Below are 18358 nucleotides of genomic sequence, written 5' to 3'. Positions count from 1 at the left end.
TGACTACACAATTTTACACACACATAAAAAATTACATTCGAACAATACAATATTTTAAATCGTATTCATAATACAAATTTACAAATAATTATTATAATAAGTAATTTTATGTATTAAGGAACGTGCTATTTTGTACTAATGCACACATATTTAGGGGTGGAAAGTTTTCAAATTAGGTATGTATATTTTCAAATATATACCGAGAGCTATGTATGTATATATATATATATATATATATATATATATATATATATATATATATACGTAAAACTATGTGTGCCGTTTACATAAAGATGTCAAATATGTGTAATCCTATTTTTTCGATAACTTGTTTTCCTCGCCCTTATCTTCTCTCTGTGCTCTATATTATTTGGCATAAACTATTACACTCATGATCACTATCAGGAATTTCACGGGATACTCTGTGTTCTCCACTAAGAACCACTAGTCCTTGTCCGATAGCAGCGCTTGTCACGTGTCCAATCTCTGATCTCCTAACACATCGCCAGATATCGATGTCCTCGACCCTAAATCTGAGCAATTAAATTTATTGCCTATCCTTTCTTGTCAATGGATTTCCAATCCCTTACTGAAAATTCTACTACGAGATGATCCTTTTCTGCATCGATTCTTTCTCATATTCTCATATCCCATTATTTGTTATTTGTGTAATGTTTCTGTTATTCCTTTCCACTTGTGTCATTGTCTTGCATATCCTCATGAATGGCTCTTCACTTATCGTCTTCATCTGTCGTCTTCATATCGTCGTCAAAGTCTTTGAATTTACATGTAACCATTATAGTTGGGTTCTCTCCACCCGGCTTCGCCGATCTTAGATCATTGTTTGAACCTCAACGCGTCGTTTCAATAACTTATTTGCACCCTCGTAATTTTCCGTCTTAAACACTTTTCTACCTCTGATTCTTTTAATTTCTTTTAAATTCTATCCGGTTTTCGAGTCACTTAAGTTTTTTGCACTTCATTTTGTCTTCAGATCGTTTCCCTTCGGAGGCGCAGGGAGCATCGAAACCATATCACTTGGATGTTATCTTACTGTACATATCCTTCGATTTTTGGTCCCGATGTATGTCACCTTCCATTTTTATCTAACTTTCGTGTTCTTACCTATATAATTTTGCACTGTGATTATAAATATAAAAGTTAATTTAAAGAATGGAATGAATGAGTGAAAGAATTGCGGAAATCTGACATCGTTAAGTCTAACAACAAAAGAAACACGACGTATAATGACTTTGAATTGTTATGCCATTGAGGTTTGTCGAATATTAAAACGTAAGTTTGCATAAGCTAACTGATAAATTCATAACGATAAACATAGTAAATGTAATGTGAACTACACAACAATAGTGTGTGTTATTAATCACGTACAATTTACGGTAAATATTAAATGTCACTAACAAAGAAATAAGTGGAGCACAGCAACCCGGATCTAAATGGTCAGGAATTCATCATCATCATCATCACGGAACTTTGAGCTGTTGGAAAAAATCTGTAACCAGGCAAATACATAAACGTGTGTACATCTGCACATATACATGTGTGCGTTTAAATTTAATTTTTGCGTAAGGTTTCAGTAACTTTTATAATTTGTTTAGATTTCCTAATTCAATCCCTTTTGGAACATAAACATCAGTCGGTCTGCTAATTTTGTCTATAAAGATATAACTTTTCGTATGATAATAGTGTCTTCACATTGAGTTATATCAGTATCATCCAATTTCATTTTGAGAATTTCAAATCATCAATATTGACCATATCCGTTTATTTTACCATTGACGTTTTCGCGCATTGTATTTGTGTTCTAAGAGGTTTACGTAAAGATATATACAATATCTGTAGTCCTGTTTTGCCCATGGTTTTTTTCTTTTCCTCGCCCTTATCTACTCGCTGTGCTCTATATTATTTGGCTTAAACTATTACACTCATTGTTACTATCAAGATTTTCACGCGAGATATTCCGTCTGAGATCTCGGAATTACCTTCCTTATTGTGGTCTGTGCTATCAAACCAGCACCGCTACTATGTTTCTCAGGAGATTTTTATTGTCTATTTGTCTTCTATGTCCACTATCTCGTCTCTCGCCTTCTAATTATCTGCCAGTGTACCTTATCTGGTTTCTTCTTATTTTTTCTCAGCTTTGGAGGCTGGTGATAGTTGTCCCAAGAACCTAAGATTTGATTCATCTTCTTCATTCTCTAATGTGTTTCACGACGAGTTCCTTCTCAGTAGCAATATGTGCTTCTTGTTCTTCATCATCGAGCCTTTGCTTATCGTATGCCATTTTTCATAGGACGGTCTTTATGAACTGGTAATACAGAAATATCAAACCAGTAACTGCACAAAGAGTACTTACTCCTTGTTTACGTTTGCCTGAAGATCAAATGTATACAATTAGTTTAGTTTATACAACAATTATTTTTAAAAGGCCATCCCAGAAAGCTTTTGGAAGATAGCAGTGACGTCCTATGTTTCAGCCACTGGGTGCTCGGATCTTCAGGCCACTTGCTAGAAGTTTCCATTTAATTTTTTTACTTACTTCCAAACCTCCAAAGTTTTGTAAGGGCTTTTAAAAATCTTCATACATCAAGTAGTGTGGACTTTAAAACCCGGTATATATAATACGTACGTAAGGAGAACCAAACTATTTTTACATCAAGTAACTTTATATTATATTTTAATGTAGTTGGATACACCTGTGTTAATTATTCATTTAATCTCTGAAATATATTACTTTTGGTAAATTATTGTTTGGAAGTAACCAAAAGTATATTTTCAAACATACTTTGGATGAACAGTAAGTGAGCAAAGGTGTTTTTGTGTTCAGTTTAATTGGTTAATTTATTATGTACGTAGTACAATCTGAAATAGGCTACCGATTTGGAACGCTTATTCCAATTCTTACAGAGAACGACAGTACTTACAGTTGATCTATAGTTTTAGCTTGTATTTCTAAAGATAATCACGTAATATAGGTTTCCAATTAAATCACATATAAGTAAACTAAATTAATCTTTAAAGTCCAAGGGTGTTACAAAATTAAAAATCTTATTGTACATGTATTTTTATTAAATTGTGTTATTTATGTACTAAATTAATAGTGGTTTTTTTGTTTATTTGTTTCAGGTTGAAATCATGTGGACGCAAAAGCAGTGTTGTAGGCTAGTTTGCAAAGACGAGATCTCCTGAGTCCAAGACAATCATGACGGGTTTACTTTTACGTATATTCCTTTGACCGAGTCGTCTCCGATGTAATGTCGGTGGAATAAGGAGAGACACCAATTAATGGGGGGCCTACGTAAGGGTCGAGGGGGGCCCGGAGCCCTCCTCACTTATTTCGCCCTTCTTTACCTAAACCTACCAAAGCGGCACCTGGCTCACATCCAGGATCTATTTTACCAGACATTTCGGTATTTCGTGAAACAAAAGCAATCAACGCTTTTTGTTAGTGTAAAAAATCTATTAAGTGTTTTTAAAATATCTTCAGTAAAAATTGAAAACAGCAGGGGAACTAAAATGGATCCTTGCAGTACTCCGCTACTTACCTATTTCATCCTCGCGATTCTACGTGTACTTACGCTCACTTCGCTCAACAATCGTAACTACACCCGGTGCTTTTTAACGTTCCTCGTTGTGACTGGTGCGTGCGCCCAGACCCAACCGCCCCCAGGGGAGGTCCGGTTCGCTGTCATCGCCCCTAACGATACTTCCGCCAATGAACAGACTCTGCAGCAGATCCTACCTCCGGTCCGTCTAGCAGTCAAGGCTGTTTCTGATCCTGTTACGGGGATGCTACCAGGATGGAAGATCCATCTTCTACATCGTAACTCAAACTGTTCCTCCACCACTGGGCCCTTGGCAGCGGTTGAACTACATAAAGATCTCGGTAAGTATTTGTTTGTCTTATACCTATAGGTCTATTTTATATTGTTGAATATATCAGAAGCTAGTTGTATGGGATTTGCTCCGACAAATATGAGTCGAACAAATAATGTTAAGCTTAGCACCTACATTTATACTCACTATTATTTAATACTATTTATACTACAGCTTAAGATCATTTCCCCAGTAGTTCCAAAGTGTTTTACAAACGAGTACTTAAAATTCCACCATAGAATGTGGAAAAAAACTGATAATCTAAGGCTAAAGAAGAAAAATATAATCTGTTCGGAAATAATGTATACTCGTATATTTACATTGTTTAGTTGAGTTAAATGATGTAGTTATTTGAATGTAGGATTTGTTTTCATAAAAATAATCATAAATATAATTTTAGCTTCTGTTAAATAAATAAACAACATTGTTGTAACTTAACATTTATCAGCTACGAATATTCGCATAAAAACAGACGGAGATGCTTAAAAATTAGAACCCTAGACCAAAAAAGGTATAAAAGTATTTTATACATACATTCAAAATATTGTTATTTCAATTCAAGAGGCAAAACCAAAAAGTTTGTCCACGGCTACTCTGTATAAGGTGGACCGATGGCATAATGTATACCTGTTGTTTCAATTTCTCATTAAAACACCCTGTCGCCTTATACATATTAATATTTCGGACTTATTTTGACTGAAATAAGTTTTTTTATAAAATGACAGTGAGGTAATATATATGATAACCAGTTGTCAGGAGGCAGGCTTGTTAATTTCGGTGTAATTAAAGTTATAACAAGCTGACCCGGCGGCGGGCGGACGGCAGAGAGTTACCGTCAACAGCAGCTACCGCGTCGCTCAAGTTGAGCACTAACGAATGTGTGTAATGCTAATTCTGATCCAGTTAAAAACAGCAGACGAGAAACGAGTTTCCAGTCAGCTTTCTGTAATGAACTTGATAAATTTGTTTGCTTCCTCTTTGCCTTGTCACCTGATGTTACTCTTACCAAAATCACGCTACTGGTGTGATGTCAATTTAAACGTCATTTACATAGCCATTCTGAGAATCAACTCAGTACTTTTTACCTCTTATCAAACATATTTTATTGTTGAATGTGGGTATGTTTAGTAGTATACAAAGGAAATGTATATATTTGAAACACGTAGTTAGCTGCTTAAATTGACGGGATGAAATCTATTTTTAAATTCCATAAATGATTATTTTTTCTAAGAGCCCCATTTACTATGAAAATGATTGTCATCTCTGTACTTGAGAATTCTCACATATTTATTAAAGTATTCACCAATTTTATAACTTTTCTATAATGTTATATCTTCCATATGCATGGGTCTACAATTTTGTGGTATCTACGGGGTAACAGAACATCAGTAGGGATAAGGGTAGTTTCTTGCGAAGATTCTACGGGTGAAAAACCTCGACGGGAACATCATGTAATTTCGTTCCTAGTTAAATATTTATATTTACGGGGAGAGAAGTTCGACACAATAATCACATAATATACTAGTTGAAGTTTCCAGGTACAAAATGAATACAATACATGTAAGCGTGTAAATCCTTACATGGTAAACGGCCTTTCAAATGCTGACTGCATAATTATTTAACATTTAGATATCCACTAGGATGCATTGGTTTCCTATGTGCCGAATGATATTAATATTTCAATTATTTATTCTGTGTGCATCTAAATAAAAACTAAAAATAAGAACGGCTTAATGTTATAAATCAGCTAATTAGAGTAGATAAAATTAAAGTAACTGATTGTTGTGATTCACAAGCTATAACCACTGTAATAAATTACAGTAGATATGGTTTTGGTCATGGCTTTTTAATAGTTCATTACCTCGCTTATTTGTCAAATGATGTCGTTACACTTTTAGTCTTAAATATAAGTCTATAAATTTGTCTAAATAAAATGTAATCGCCTGTACCTTTTTTAATCCTACGTCGTTTTTATGATATTAACGCTTAAAGAGTTTGAGAAGACACAATTTTGAAAATAAAGTTTCAAAAGAAATGATTTTTTATTTTAATCAGGCTTTAAAACTATAAGGCGGTATACCAAATTTCAACTAGTAACAACAAAGCATTCTCAAGTTAAAAATAAATTAAAGTGAAAATTACAAAAACGGCGGCCATTTGGATAATTATTACATTTTAAACAGTTTTAATATGATATTTTGATATATCATTGGTCCAGGAATAATACCTGGATTAGTAGAGATTAGCAGTGAAGTCTGGGACATTTTGTATATATAAAACTATGTTACCTATATGTGTGCATATGTTAACTTCAAAATTGTATTAAAAACAACCCCTATATGAAGTGTATTTGAGAACTCTACGAAAATATTTTTGAGATTCCTTCTTCGTGTCAAGAAAAACACAAATAACATATAAATATTGGCCAGAAATGCTAGTTTGTGATCTCTTTCAATGTATGTGTTTTCGTTTCAGAAACCAGTCAAAATAAAAAACTCAAATTGTGAACAATTGCTTTTTTTATCACCAATCAATAGAAAAATTATAATTACATTATTATATCAAGTTTTACGATGGCGAACAATTAAGTGTTTAAAGCTTATTAACATAAAAAACAATAAGATTATCCAAATATTTAAATAATAAAAGTTGCTAAATCTAATTACAAAAAATTTGGATCATAAAAATAAGATAATAAATAATGTACATGTAAGCTTTTAACCGTCACACAACATTTTCGTGGTTTACGTGTTTATGCTATCATTTAATAGTAGGCTTTGCAGACCGAGCATTTATTATTTTTTTTATTTTGGCAACAAGGCAACTGGATATTATAACTGATTAGAATCAGAAATGCTTCCTTTTACGTGCTAAACCTAAAATGGGAAAAAGTGGCAGTTTTTTAATTTCAGGAAGAATCTGTCTTTTACTGTTAGAAATTAAAACGTATTCATTATTATTGCTATGTATTATAATTATTACATTTTCTAACGTATCTCTATGCAAAATGTTACTTGGGCTTAACACTCTTTAAACTCATTTTTGGTTGAATATTTTTCAACATTTGTAGAAAGAAAATAATAGGTGATTATTTAATGTTTTGGTTCTCGAACCCAGACATTTTTGAGATTCGAACCCAGAACTCATTTAACAATATATGGTTATAAAAGTTGGATACCACTATTCGTACGATTATTTATATCGGATATGGTGTGACTTACTGCTACATATACCACTAACTTTGGTGCTAGATCTCATAGCAATGTTTCCAACGAAAGCACCATGGATATGCGGGACTATAGGAGGCGACACGTGCCGAGCTCGAATCAGTAACAGTGGAACAAGTCGACCCGTGGTGAGATCCAAAAACCACCAATCGTGCTCCTGCCACCACATCGGCACCTTGAGGCTAAGCCAGAAGATCATAATACTCGTAATTATACTTGTGAGAAAGATCCAAATCATATTTGAATAAAAGATCGATTTATCAGCGTGCAAACCATTTAGTGTCAATAAACACAGATTATCACCTCCGTATCTTTCGACAAAATTCTTCAGTGTCCAACAAATGTTGGAGTATGACCTTTGTAGGAATTATTTATTTATTTTGTACTTGTAATTAATTTTTGATGATTTGACCTGAAGCATTATAAATATCATCGCTTTGGTGTGATAAAAGGTTCCAGGTGGAATTCTAGTTTTCTTTGATATCCACGTTCATATCTTGTACGCGGTGTAACTAGATATAAACACACGAGTAAATACTAGGTAAAACAATAAGAAACTACACTATTTCACATGTATACTACGAAAAAGATAATATTTTGAATCAAAACTACAATATTATCGTAATAAACTTTTGGTTTGAGAGCATTCAACCCGAATCGTAAGATGAAAGACAAAGACCGCGCAGTAACCAAAGTTAATGTCAAAAGTGCTTAGTTCATAAATGAGTGAAAACCACGTCAATTCTCCAGCAAACAGACGTAATTAACTGAAGTTATAATTGCTAAATCATACCCTTGAGCTGTGAAAGTTGTCAGTTTATTGGCGAATTTTATGCAAAAGTCCTGATTAGGTAGTTGGAGAAACTCTGAGCTACTGCGGCCGTAAAATAGCTAACTGTTTACAGCTCTTGTAACTACTATATGTAGTATGTAAAAAGTTATGAGGTTGTTTCTATGAATTTAATAACTAATTTGACCCTGGTTCGTATTATTACTGTGTTTATGTAAATACATTTGTAATTTAACGACAGGTTTTTAGACATTTCCCAGCAAACAAGAAAAAAAAATTATTCAAAAGATCGGCGAAGTATATACTATTCCCAGTTTTTAATTTTAAAAAGATTCATATTATTGGTGCCATGAAACGAACTTTTAGTTTTTTAACAGTGATAATGACACAATATTTTTTATTTCATGCGGTTCATTTCACTCATATTAAAATATACAATAATTAGGTTTTAAAGATACGTCACAGAAACATTAGATCCAATAGTCTAAAGACCAGATTAACGTTTAGGTTGATCTAATGGGATCTTGTCCTTTGCACAAATCTCAATGAAAAAGTAGGTTCTTTAGGTAAATTTAAAATAATTTCCTTACCCCCTTAAACCCTTTATAAAGCACTAGGGTGGCTTCGCCCACAATTTTAAAAATCAAAGTCTTTAGCCTACTTTGTCAAAGCACTTACAATGTAATATAATGGCGATCAGAGGCTGAGGATTTAACTCTTATATCAAGTTTGGCATGTATTGGCACTAAATCATATCATTCTGCAAATTCTTCTTCAAATGAATTATATTCGCTCATTTCCAGCTATTGTGATCTTCTTCCGGTACAATATATTTCTAGCGACATAGATGAGTTTGAAATGCTGTAGATGGAGCTTATATTGGTCACTGTTAAATTACATTAAAATACAAAACCAATATTTAATACATTTTATTGTGAGGCCTTTCGATATCCAAGATACCTTCATCAGTATTAAATATTGGTTTTGTATTTTAATGTAATTTAATAGATGAGTTTGTCTCGTTGTTTCGACGAAGGAAATATATTTACCTACATAGGACTAAGAAGCGTACTTTTCCCATATTTCCTAGATTTCCAGTGCCTTATAAGAATTCCCGACGTTTTTATGATAAATAGAATATATTTAAACACGTAGAATCGAGAAATATATTTCGGCCAAAAACCAAAAAGTGTCTACATCAAAAGGCTGTTTAAATTAACGGTCTAATGTATTTCTGTTGTGAAATTTGAGTTTACTTCACTATTCCGACCAAGAGAAAATATACATATCTCGATCTCAAAATACTAATTCTGTCAAAAAAAGGGTCTGACTTCTCTTACAATATTCTAAGTTATTTCCAGTGCCATAGTTGAGTTTGCCTCGCTATAAATATGAAGGACATATAACTACATCTTACTGCTAAAAACAGGAGTTCAGTGTTAGTTAAATTTTTATTATGAAACATAAATATTATAATTAAAATAGGTGTCAAATAAAATAAACATATTGTCGTGCTGTTATAATACAACGTTCACACTTAACAGTTGACAGGCTCATTCAGTTAACATTACACAACTTCAAAGAACAATATAGGATTTTTTGATACTTTACAGACCAGTGGAGCGTAGCCCGGAGGAGTTTTAGAAATAAGAATAGGTCTGTATTCATTCTAGGAACCATAAGAATGTCTACGTAAAATTTCAGTACTATCGGTTGAGTAGTTTATCTGTGACAACAAAAGGAAGGCGGTTTCGCATTTATAATATTATTAGGATGTATACACTTAGATACATCTTCCTGACTGTGACTACTCTAATGCATGTGTCTCCCTTACTCTAAAAAGAGTTAACCCACATAGTAATATCACATTAGTTGGATGTACGTTCTTGGAATTTTAGCTACACGATAAATGGGATAAGAACAGTAATCTCTGCTGGAAGAAGGAATATCTGTTTGTAATAAATGTATTATTATATTTTGAATCCATTTAAAGTGATACATCTATAATATTACGTTATATTTACGTATCTTACAGTACTCAAAGTTTCGTATTTTCTTATACAAAATATTCGTGTCTCAACAAAAGTACATTAGACTTAATTATACATCGCCACTAAGTCATCTATAATTTTTTGATAAAAGGTTGGCTAAAAATCTAGTTATAATACAGTATTACAGTGCTAAAAAATGGAGACTACTGTATTAAGGATTTGATTGAGGAGTGTCTCCATTGTCACGCACGCACGGTGAAGGGAATAGATTTGTTTGACAGCGACATTCTTTATTATGCCATAGGCTTGAAAACCATCAAGCTAGTATTCAGCATGTAGAGGTGTTTCCTACACATGACAAAATATTTCTTTCTTGGATGTTCTCTATTTCCCATTTAGTTTCTTTGATAATCATTTTTTGAAGTTTAAGGTGCAGCATAATAAAGTCAGCCTTATAAAAAACTCGTTTTTGTTTAAAATAAACAAAATTGATTTTTTACCGATTTTACAAATATAATTACAAAAAAGAGGTCAAAAATATGCATAAGATTAGACAATAATTAAAAAAATCATACAATTATTAAACACATTGAAAAATATCTAAAACGAGATAATTCTGAACGTTTCTAAAAATCAATGTATTTTCTATCTTTTAATGTACATATTGATATACTGTATTTGTATACTAAAAAATTCTATTTTGTCTGGTCCTTCAATATTGATATTTTATTAGGATGTTTAACTCCATAATATGGCCAATTTACTAAAACGTGAAATCCGGAGAGCAAATTGATGTGGGTTTTGCAACTCTACCGTAAATCACGAAGTTTTATTTTATTAAAATATAAAAATGTCCGTATTTTTGTTTCTAGATCAGTAATTTTGAACTTTGAGGTCTTGTGGAAATAGCAAACTTTGGAATAAAAATATTGCTTATAAATACACCTTCCATGTTAAACTGTAAGTCTGTATTACGTGTGATCAAAACTAATTTGGATATTTATATTTGAATTCCGTTTTATTCATCGTCTGAGCTTAAGCTTACTATCATGATACACTTATGATTTTGATACATAATCTTAAGAATATAAAGCATTGTTAAACTTCCTCCAATTTGTATTTAGAATTTTCGTAGTATAGTTTAGTGAAATGTCTTATTGGTAAATTATGTCGTGTACAGATCCAGATACCATTACAGATTTGTAAAATGTAAATATTCACTCCTGTAGGTACTATTTGCTTAAATTCCTTTAATAATTAGTAATTATGGAAATACGATTATAACACAGTATTGAACGTTGTGAAATTAGGTTCTTCTAACTGGTTATGTAACATCAGATGAGCAGCTATGCACGAAATTAATGTCAGGTCCAACTATATAACTCGACTAACAGGTAATTAACAGGAAGCTTTTTGCTACGGGGCTTCCACAGCCTAAGGAACCATTCACGAAATAACGCTGTGAAGTTAAACAATACATAAGGGAAGTACCTTAACTGACAGCTAATTAGTTCTTACCCCTTTGAAAATTTGGTTTCACAATGGATCCTTTCTTCACTATTAATTCTTCATCGTCGGATTTATTCATGTCATCTTTATATGGTGACCGAATGAATTATTAATTTGTAAATAATGCTTTTCAACAATAAGTATTAAATAACTATTAAGTGAGCTGTTATCTGTGTATCAATGAAAAATGCGATGGAAATCACCAAGAAAGGATAAGTAATCACATTTTATTTAATAAAGAAGAGAAACTTTGTGATGAAGTAATCTCGAAAACAGCAGGACAGATTCCGCTAATTATTTTTTTAATATTTGTTGAAATCTGATGAACGTAGAAATGAAAGATTAGAAACTCTACCTGAGATATTTTTCTACTTTGACAATTTTTTAATATTTATGTTTGAAAATCGAATTTTACTGACACTAAATAGGTTGATACTTTCAGATGAAGTTCGTCAAATATACTGAAACATTTGTTACTTATAAATTTTAGAACAGTATATGATCAGTGGTGTAATTGAGATAGCAAATACAAAGTTAATGTCTAAACCTTAACTCCAGATTGCGTCAGTGATGAATCTCAAACAATAATGCATGGAAATATTATTTAAACATTGTTACAAAACCCGCATGCATGAAAAAAGCTGTAAATGAATTTACAACAAGGTACGTGAATGCCTTGACATAGTGATATCAAATTTTTAACGGCGGCTTGAGCAAAAACAGAGGAATTTTGAACACTAAAATGCCTCAATGAGCAAGCCTGCTATGAATTAAAGAAAAATAAACCATTTGAAGTACGTCTGATGGTTTATATTTGTCTAAGAAAATTGTAAATACGAGGCTAGTTCATAGATTTTCCCTTTAACATTGCTATATGTTGTTTCCAATTTAGTTCCCTATCTAATGCTCTTCCCAGATACTTTATACTATTAATCCCCTTAATTTTGAAACAAAAATCATCACAAAACGTTGGAGCCTCCAAGCATTTTAAACATGTATACTAACAGATTTTAGGTTGTTTCTTCTCCCCTGAGACTAAAATGTACGAGTGTAGTTGTTTTCTCTGGACTGAGCACCATTTTATTTACTTTGACCCACCACCTCAACAATATCAAATCGAAATTCATATGCTGCCAACTATATAACATAAGCTGCTCTACATAAAAACGTAATGTAACGTACAATGTAACATAGGCAGTTTTATTAGTAAAGGTCGTTATATATCTTTTGAAATTAGCATTGTAAAGATCATTTATGTAAATCAAAAACAAAATCGGACCCAGAACCAATCTCTGTGGGACACTGTGCTCAATGTCCCCAAAGTCACAAAAACATCCAATAATTCCAACCCTGTGCTTTCTGGATTTTATAAGTGTCAAGTCTTACACGACACCTCGAATTCCACAATTATACATTTTATTTAATAATGATTTACAGTATTAAAGCTTTCTTTATATCTACAAATATCCCACTTAATACTTTATTATCATTCATCCCATCCTTGCTCATCAAATGTAACAATGCAGATTTCGTACTAAACCCGCTCCTGAATCCAAATTGATTATTACTTAAAATCTCAGTTTTTTAAAGATATTTAACCCGTATATGCTTTACTACTTTTACGATTTGAAAAAATATCACTTGTTAAACTTAAGTTTATTAAAAATAAAAGACTTTTGAAATCCTTGGAAATATATTTTGAACTAGATTAGTATTTAAACCACCAATTCCAGGAGATTTATTATTTTTAAACGAATTTAAAATCTTTTCCAGCTCATACATTGAAACATATTCAAAGAATATAGACAATAATTCAATGTTTCCTTATAAAAATGTACGAGTTGTTGAGGATATTATATCAACACAGTTTTCCTGTAAAGAAATTAAATCTCGAATAACCCCTAAAAATATGTATTAAACTTATTGGCTACAAAGAAGGATCTCATTTAATAACATTATTTATTTCTAGAGTTTCTCTCCCTTTAGCCACCTGCCCAGTGGCTTCATTTACAACTTTCCACGTCGCTTTACCCTTTGCAATTTTAAAATAATTCTCTGTAATAGTTTTATTTTGTTTGATTTACATGGTCGGTTAAACCCTCCACCATGCTCCCCACGACGATTAATCTGCTCTTAACCATTATTCTTGTGTAGACGTGGTCCAAGCAAGTGTTTGTAACAACTGATATATTTAAGTTTGACTGATATAGTACTCCAGATTGGTTTTGTTGGCTTCTTATTTAATTATATTTATATGAATATAGTATTTAGACACATCATTCAAAAATGTATTTTTTAAATAACTGGATTAATTAATAATAATCTCGACATATTAATTTTAAGATATCTTTGTGCGAAGAATATTTTAACTTTATGACTAGTATAACCTATATTACCTATCATCTTTATTATCACCTAATATTAAACATAACAGCCTTCCTACATTTTTTAAAGACTTATCTGATACATTTACTTATTTGATTATATTGTAAAGTGATACATTTCATTTGAATTATTGTAATGTATTAATTTTAAATTCAGTAATGAATTTTTTAGTCACTATCAAAAGATTACAAATGTTTAACCTACAAATTTAAATCATTTGTGTGCCGTAAATGTATGAACTATTTTAAAAGAGTAGGCTTAATGCACGCAATGAAAGCAGACTCCTCCACGATTAAAGAGTTCCAATTAAGTTCAGCCAAACAGTGGAATCCGTTCCATGTTCCAATCACAGACGTCTGACGTACAATGGTTGTCCTATGTACTCGTTTACTGGGGTGTAGTGTAGTATATTGGGAGTCTCATTGTCAGTAGCAATGGCAGCAGTAGTTAATTCAAACAGTCTGGCAAGGGGTGATTGGAACCGATCGTACATTTAACTACAGTATCCTATATAATTTCAATTTATATCATACTGCAAATGTATGCATTTACAAATGTCTAGTTTGTCTGTTTTATGTAGAACTTAGCAGTTACCCGCGCATTTTGAACGCATGAATTACTTGGAACGCATTTTTATAGAAACACGGACACCATGTGCTTATTCTTTTTTAAATTATATTCAAAACACCCCTGAGATGTCATAGTCATTGAAAAATATTAAAATTATAGAGTTGTAGAATTAAGTTCAAAGAACAGTGTTTTGGAACTCTGAGGTCGTAAAACAGCGTTTATAAGTTTTCGTGAAATAATTCTGTTTTCCTTCTACAACCGCTGATATCTGATTGAATAGCTCCCACAATTTCATTTACAATTGAAATATTTTAATATTTTATGTCAGTGTGGAATAATACTAGTGCTGAGGTTCTTCGCATTTTAGCAAACGCACTTACATTTGAATATATCCAGTTAATGAAATTAATTTGTTAAATGATACTTTTGATTGTACGTTGTATAAAATATTAAGTTTGCAGTTATCGATGAGTAGTTTAATGCAGATATCGAGGACAAAATTATAATCAAGATTTAAATAGAGATAAAAAAACTGTCATGAAACACACTTGAGTTGGTTGTTGACAGAAGTAGGATTCTCAGACCTACATATGAATATATCTAATTGTGATAGGGAAATCAAGGCAAGCCCAACTATGACATCAAAAATACCTTGAACTGGGGTAAATTACAATGACCATAAGAATGCACTTTTGGACGTATTTGTCATGATCGGAAAAATGACCTTGGTATTGGAAATATGCCTTTCAAACCAGAATTTCCCATATATGCTGGGAGACTGAAATACGAGCCGATAGCAGTTTCTCTTAACATCTGAAGCTATTAAACATGAGCACTGACATAATAAACACGTAAAATATGGCTTCTTCCGTTTATGAACTAAATAAAGCCCCATCATTCATTAGATCACAAGTGCATCAGCTGAAGAGTTAATGACCTCAACTTGAGAACTCCTCCACGCTAGGTTATCTGTTGTTACTGTTATCTTTGGAGGTAATCAATCTAATATCATGTAGTTTTGGAGAGAAATTTGAGTTATTTCGTGGGAAATTATAAAACATTGTTCCACTCTCCGACTTTAGGATCCCAAAACATCATTGTTTAAACTTGAATCTAAAATGAAATAAAATATTGGATTTCTCAATGACTGTGACTTATGTCAGGGGTGTTTAAAACTATATATATAACCATGGAGTCGGAGTCCTTGTTTTGACAGGAAATTATTTGCTTAGGGTAACTGCCAGCATAGGTGTATATTAATGAAAATCTACATATTTATACATTTCTTGTGATTGAAAGGTTTTTTTAATAAAAAATAAAATCTCCAGCATCCCAATAACACAGAAAAATGAATTAAATAGTTGTTTAGGGATCAGGTTCTATTGAAATTATACCGATTGCTTCCACCAAAAATACTACAAAAACTTAATTTTACTAAGTTATAAGAATGATTTTACGAAGTAATGTGTTTAATGTTTTACCATTCCCGATCACAATGATTGCCTTATAACCGTAAAATTTTCATTTGCATGAAAATAAGCCATACTTATTTCAGGCACCAGTATCATTAAAACATACAAATTTAAGTTTTATTTCATTCCGGATTTTATTTTATTTGAATTTTTATTTATATTTCGGGTTTAGAGTTTAGATTTTTGAAGCAATGTAAGGTATTTTAATACAAAACCGCTGTGCCAAAGAAATCCTTATCTTCTCAAGATAGCTTAATTCATTCATTTCGAAATCACACACATGAGGCAACAATTTATCATCCTGCTGTTAAATACTTGAATTTAAAAAAATATCTCCTCCTCTTATCTCCTCTTTTCATCATGAAATTCTCTAACAATGCTTAGTTTTTATACAATATATTTCATGTAAATCGTATAGAGTTGGCACAAATCTTAAATTTTAAATTGATCATAATTTTTTGAACTTGAAACTGCATGTAAAACGTAAAACGAACGAAAAATAGGAAGGTATCACGTATGTCTAATATTTATTTACTTTACGGATAAGAATCAGTCGTTATCAGTCGCTCGAGCTGTGCGGTCGCTATCTCTGTCTGTACGAGACTCAAAGGTCAACTGCGGCACGTGTGGTGATCGGCTTGTTCAGACAATCTATATTTATTGTAAAAGTTCATTTTTTACACTAAAATGCCGGTTATCTGCGGTGTGTGCGGTTCCGAATGTAGCAGTGAAAATGAATCGATTAAATGTGTTGGATTGTGCCAGAGTGTTTTCCACCTAGCCTGTATTTCTGAAGAAAAATCAGGACTCTATTAAAACTCGAGGTGCGAAAAGGGATTGGCAGTGCGCTGTTTGCAGACCTGTCAGGTCTACATCAATAGCAAGTAGTAGATCTACTCCAGCAACCCCTGTCACTAAAGAATTTCTAATACAAACTTTGGAGGCATTTAAATCTGAGATGTTTGTAGAGTTGAGGCGTAATGCTAAGGAGTTCACCGAGTTTCGTACCTCTCTAGATTTTTTTCTCTGAGAAATTGACAAGAGCAATGAGTTTGATGGAGGAGTTAAAGCTAGCCTGTAATAAACAGAAAAAGGAAATGGAAGAAATAAAAGAAGAAAAAACAGGAGTCCTTAAGAAATCCGTTGCCACTTTGGAACAAAGATTAAGAAATATGGAGCAAGTATTCTAGACAGACCAACGTTGAAATTAACGGTGTCCCAGAAACAAACGGAGAGCATATGGAGGAGTTGCTAAAGGATGTTGCGAGCTCAATCGGTCTGGAACTGAAGAGGAGAGGGTGATCGCAGCTCACAGGGTGCCAACATTCAGCCGAAACAGAACACCGCCGATCATCGTGAAGTTCACGACGAGGCAGGACCGGGATGACTGGCTCCAAGCCTTCAAGGAGGTACGACCAATAACGGCGGACAAGATCAATCGGCACTTCAACAAGGACAAGATCTTCATAAACGAGCACACCTGTCACCTGAAAATAAACAGCTTCTAGGCAGAGTCAAGGAGGCAGCACGGTCCAAGGGATACAAGTATGTGTGGAGCAGGGAGGGAAAGATTTTTGTGAGGAGGGAAAATGGAGAGAAGTGCATCAGGATCGATGTTTCGGACGACTTGGGGAAGCTGTAAACCAAGCGAAAGCAGTGAAGCAAGTGAAGTAATATGTGAGTTAAATAATACTGAATAAAATATTACGAAAAATAATAGTTTAAAAAACTACTTAGAAAATGTTTGTTTGTTTTACTGTATTATTTATTTAGCCTAGAATGCTAGTTTACTTTATTCAAGCATGTGCTTATGTATTTTTCTTGTTTTGTATTTTTTCTTACATTGAATCATGGTAGACAAATGTGTAATTCTAAATAAGTATAAATGATAGTTTTTTTTCTCTTCCAACTCCAACAGTTTAAATATATTTCACATAAATATTAGAAGTTTAAGGAAAAATTTTGACACTTTCATGGCCAATGTACATATGTTAAATAATTCGATAGATATTATTGTTATGACTGAAATATGGATTTATGAAGAGGAAGTATCACATTATAAAATTACTGGTTATAAATCATTTTACAAAAAAACAAACGAGCAGTATAGAGCAGGAGGCGTAATTGTTTACATTAAAGATGATATTTTAGTTCGAGATAGGGGATTAACCATTGAATCAGCTGATATTTTAGTTTTAGAAATTAAGTTTAGAAATATTATGTTTAACTTAGTTAGCTTGTACAGGTTACACAGTTTCTCTGTAAACAATTTTTTATTTTGATTTAGAAAAAATCATTCCAAATTTAAGTTATAACGTAATTTATATGGGCGATATCAATCTAGATATTTTGGTTAATAATAACATAAGCAGCAGTTATCTGTCGCTTATGAATAATAACGGATTTCTTATGTTTGATTGATAAGTTTACCAGAGGAAATAATGATTCTGCTTCCTGTATATGATCACCTTTTTATTCGATTTAAAAAATTCCAATTTGTTTAGGGCTGCAATATTTAAT

General features: G+C 32.4%; 1 protein-coding gene across 3 annotated transcripts in view; it reads left to right on the top strand.

Annotated features, from left to right (window-relative positions):
- Window positions 1–18358, top strand: part of LOC124372502 (atrial natriuretic peptide receptor 1) — an 884633-nt gene that overhangs the window by 526014 nt on the left and 340261 nt on the right. The window contains exon 2 of one of the 3 annotated variants that reach the window (XM_046830906.1): window positions 3145–3904. The exons of the other annotated variants lie outside the window; for them this stretch is intronic. Within the exon in view, the coding sequence (XP_046686862.1) occupies window positions 3304–3904 (601 nt within the window). The 5' untranslated portion in view covers window positions 3145–3303. The remainder of the gene's footprint in view (window positions 1–3144; window positions 3905–18358) is intronic. 3 annotated transcript variants of the gene reach the window in all.

The sequence above is a fragment of the Homalodisca vitripennis genome, chromosome 1 (assembly GCF_021130785.1).
Source record: "Homalodisca vitripennis isolate AUS2020 chromosome 1, UT_GWSS_2.1, whole genome shotgun sequence".
Lineage (NCBI taxonomy): Eukaryota > Metazoa > Arthropoda > Insecta > Hemiptera > Cicadellidae > Homalodisca > Homalodisca vitripennis.
The sequence above is the reverse complement of the archived record's forward strand: the minus strand, read 5'-3'. Positions and strand labels throughout refer to the sequence as shown.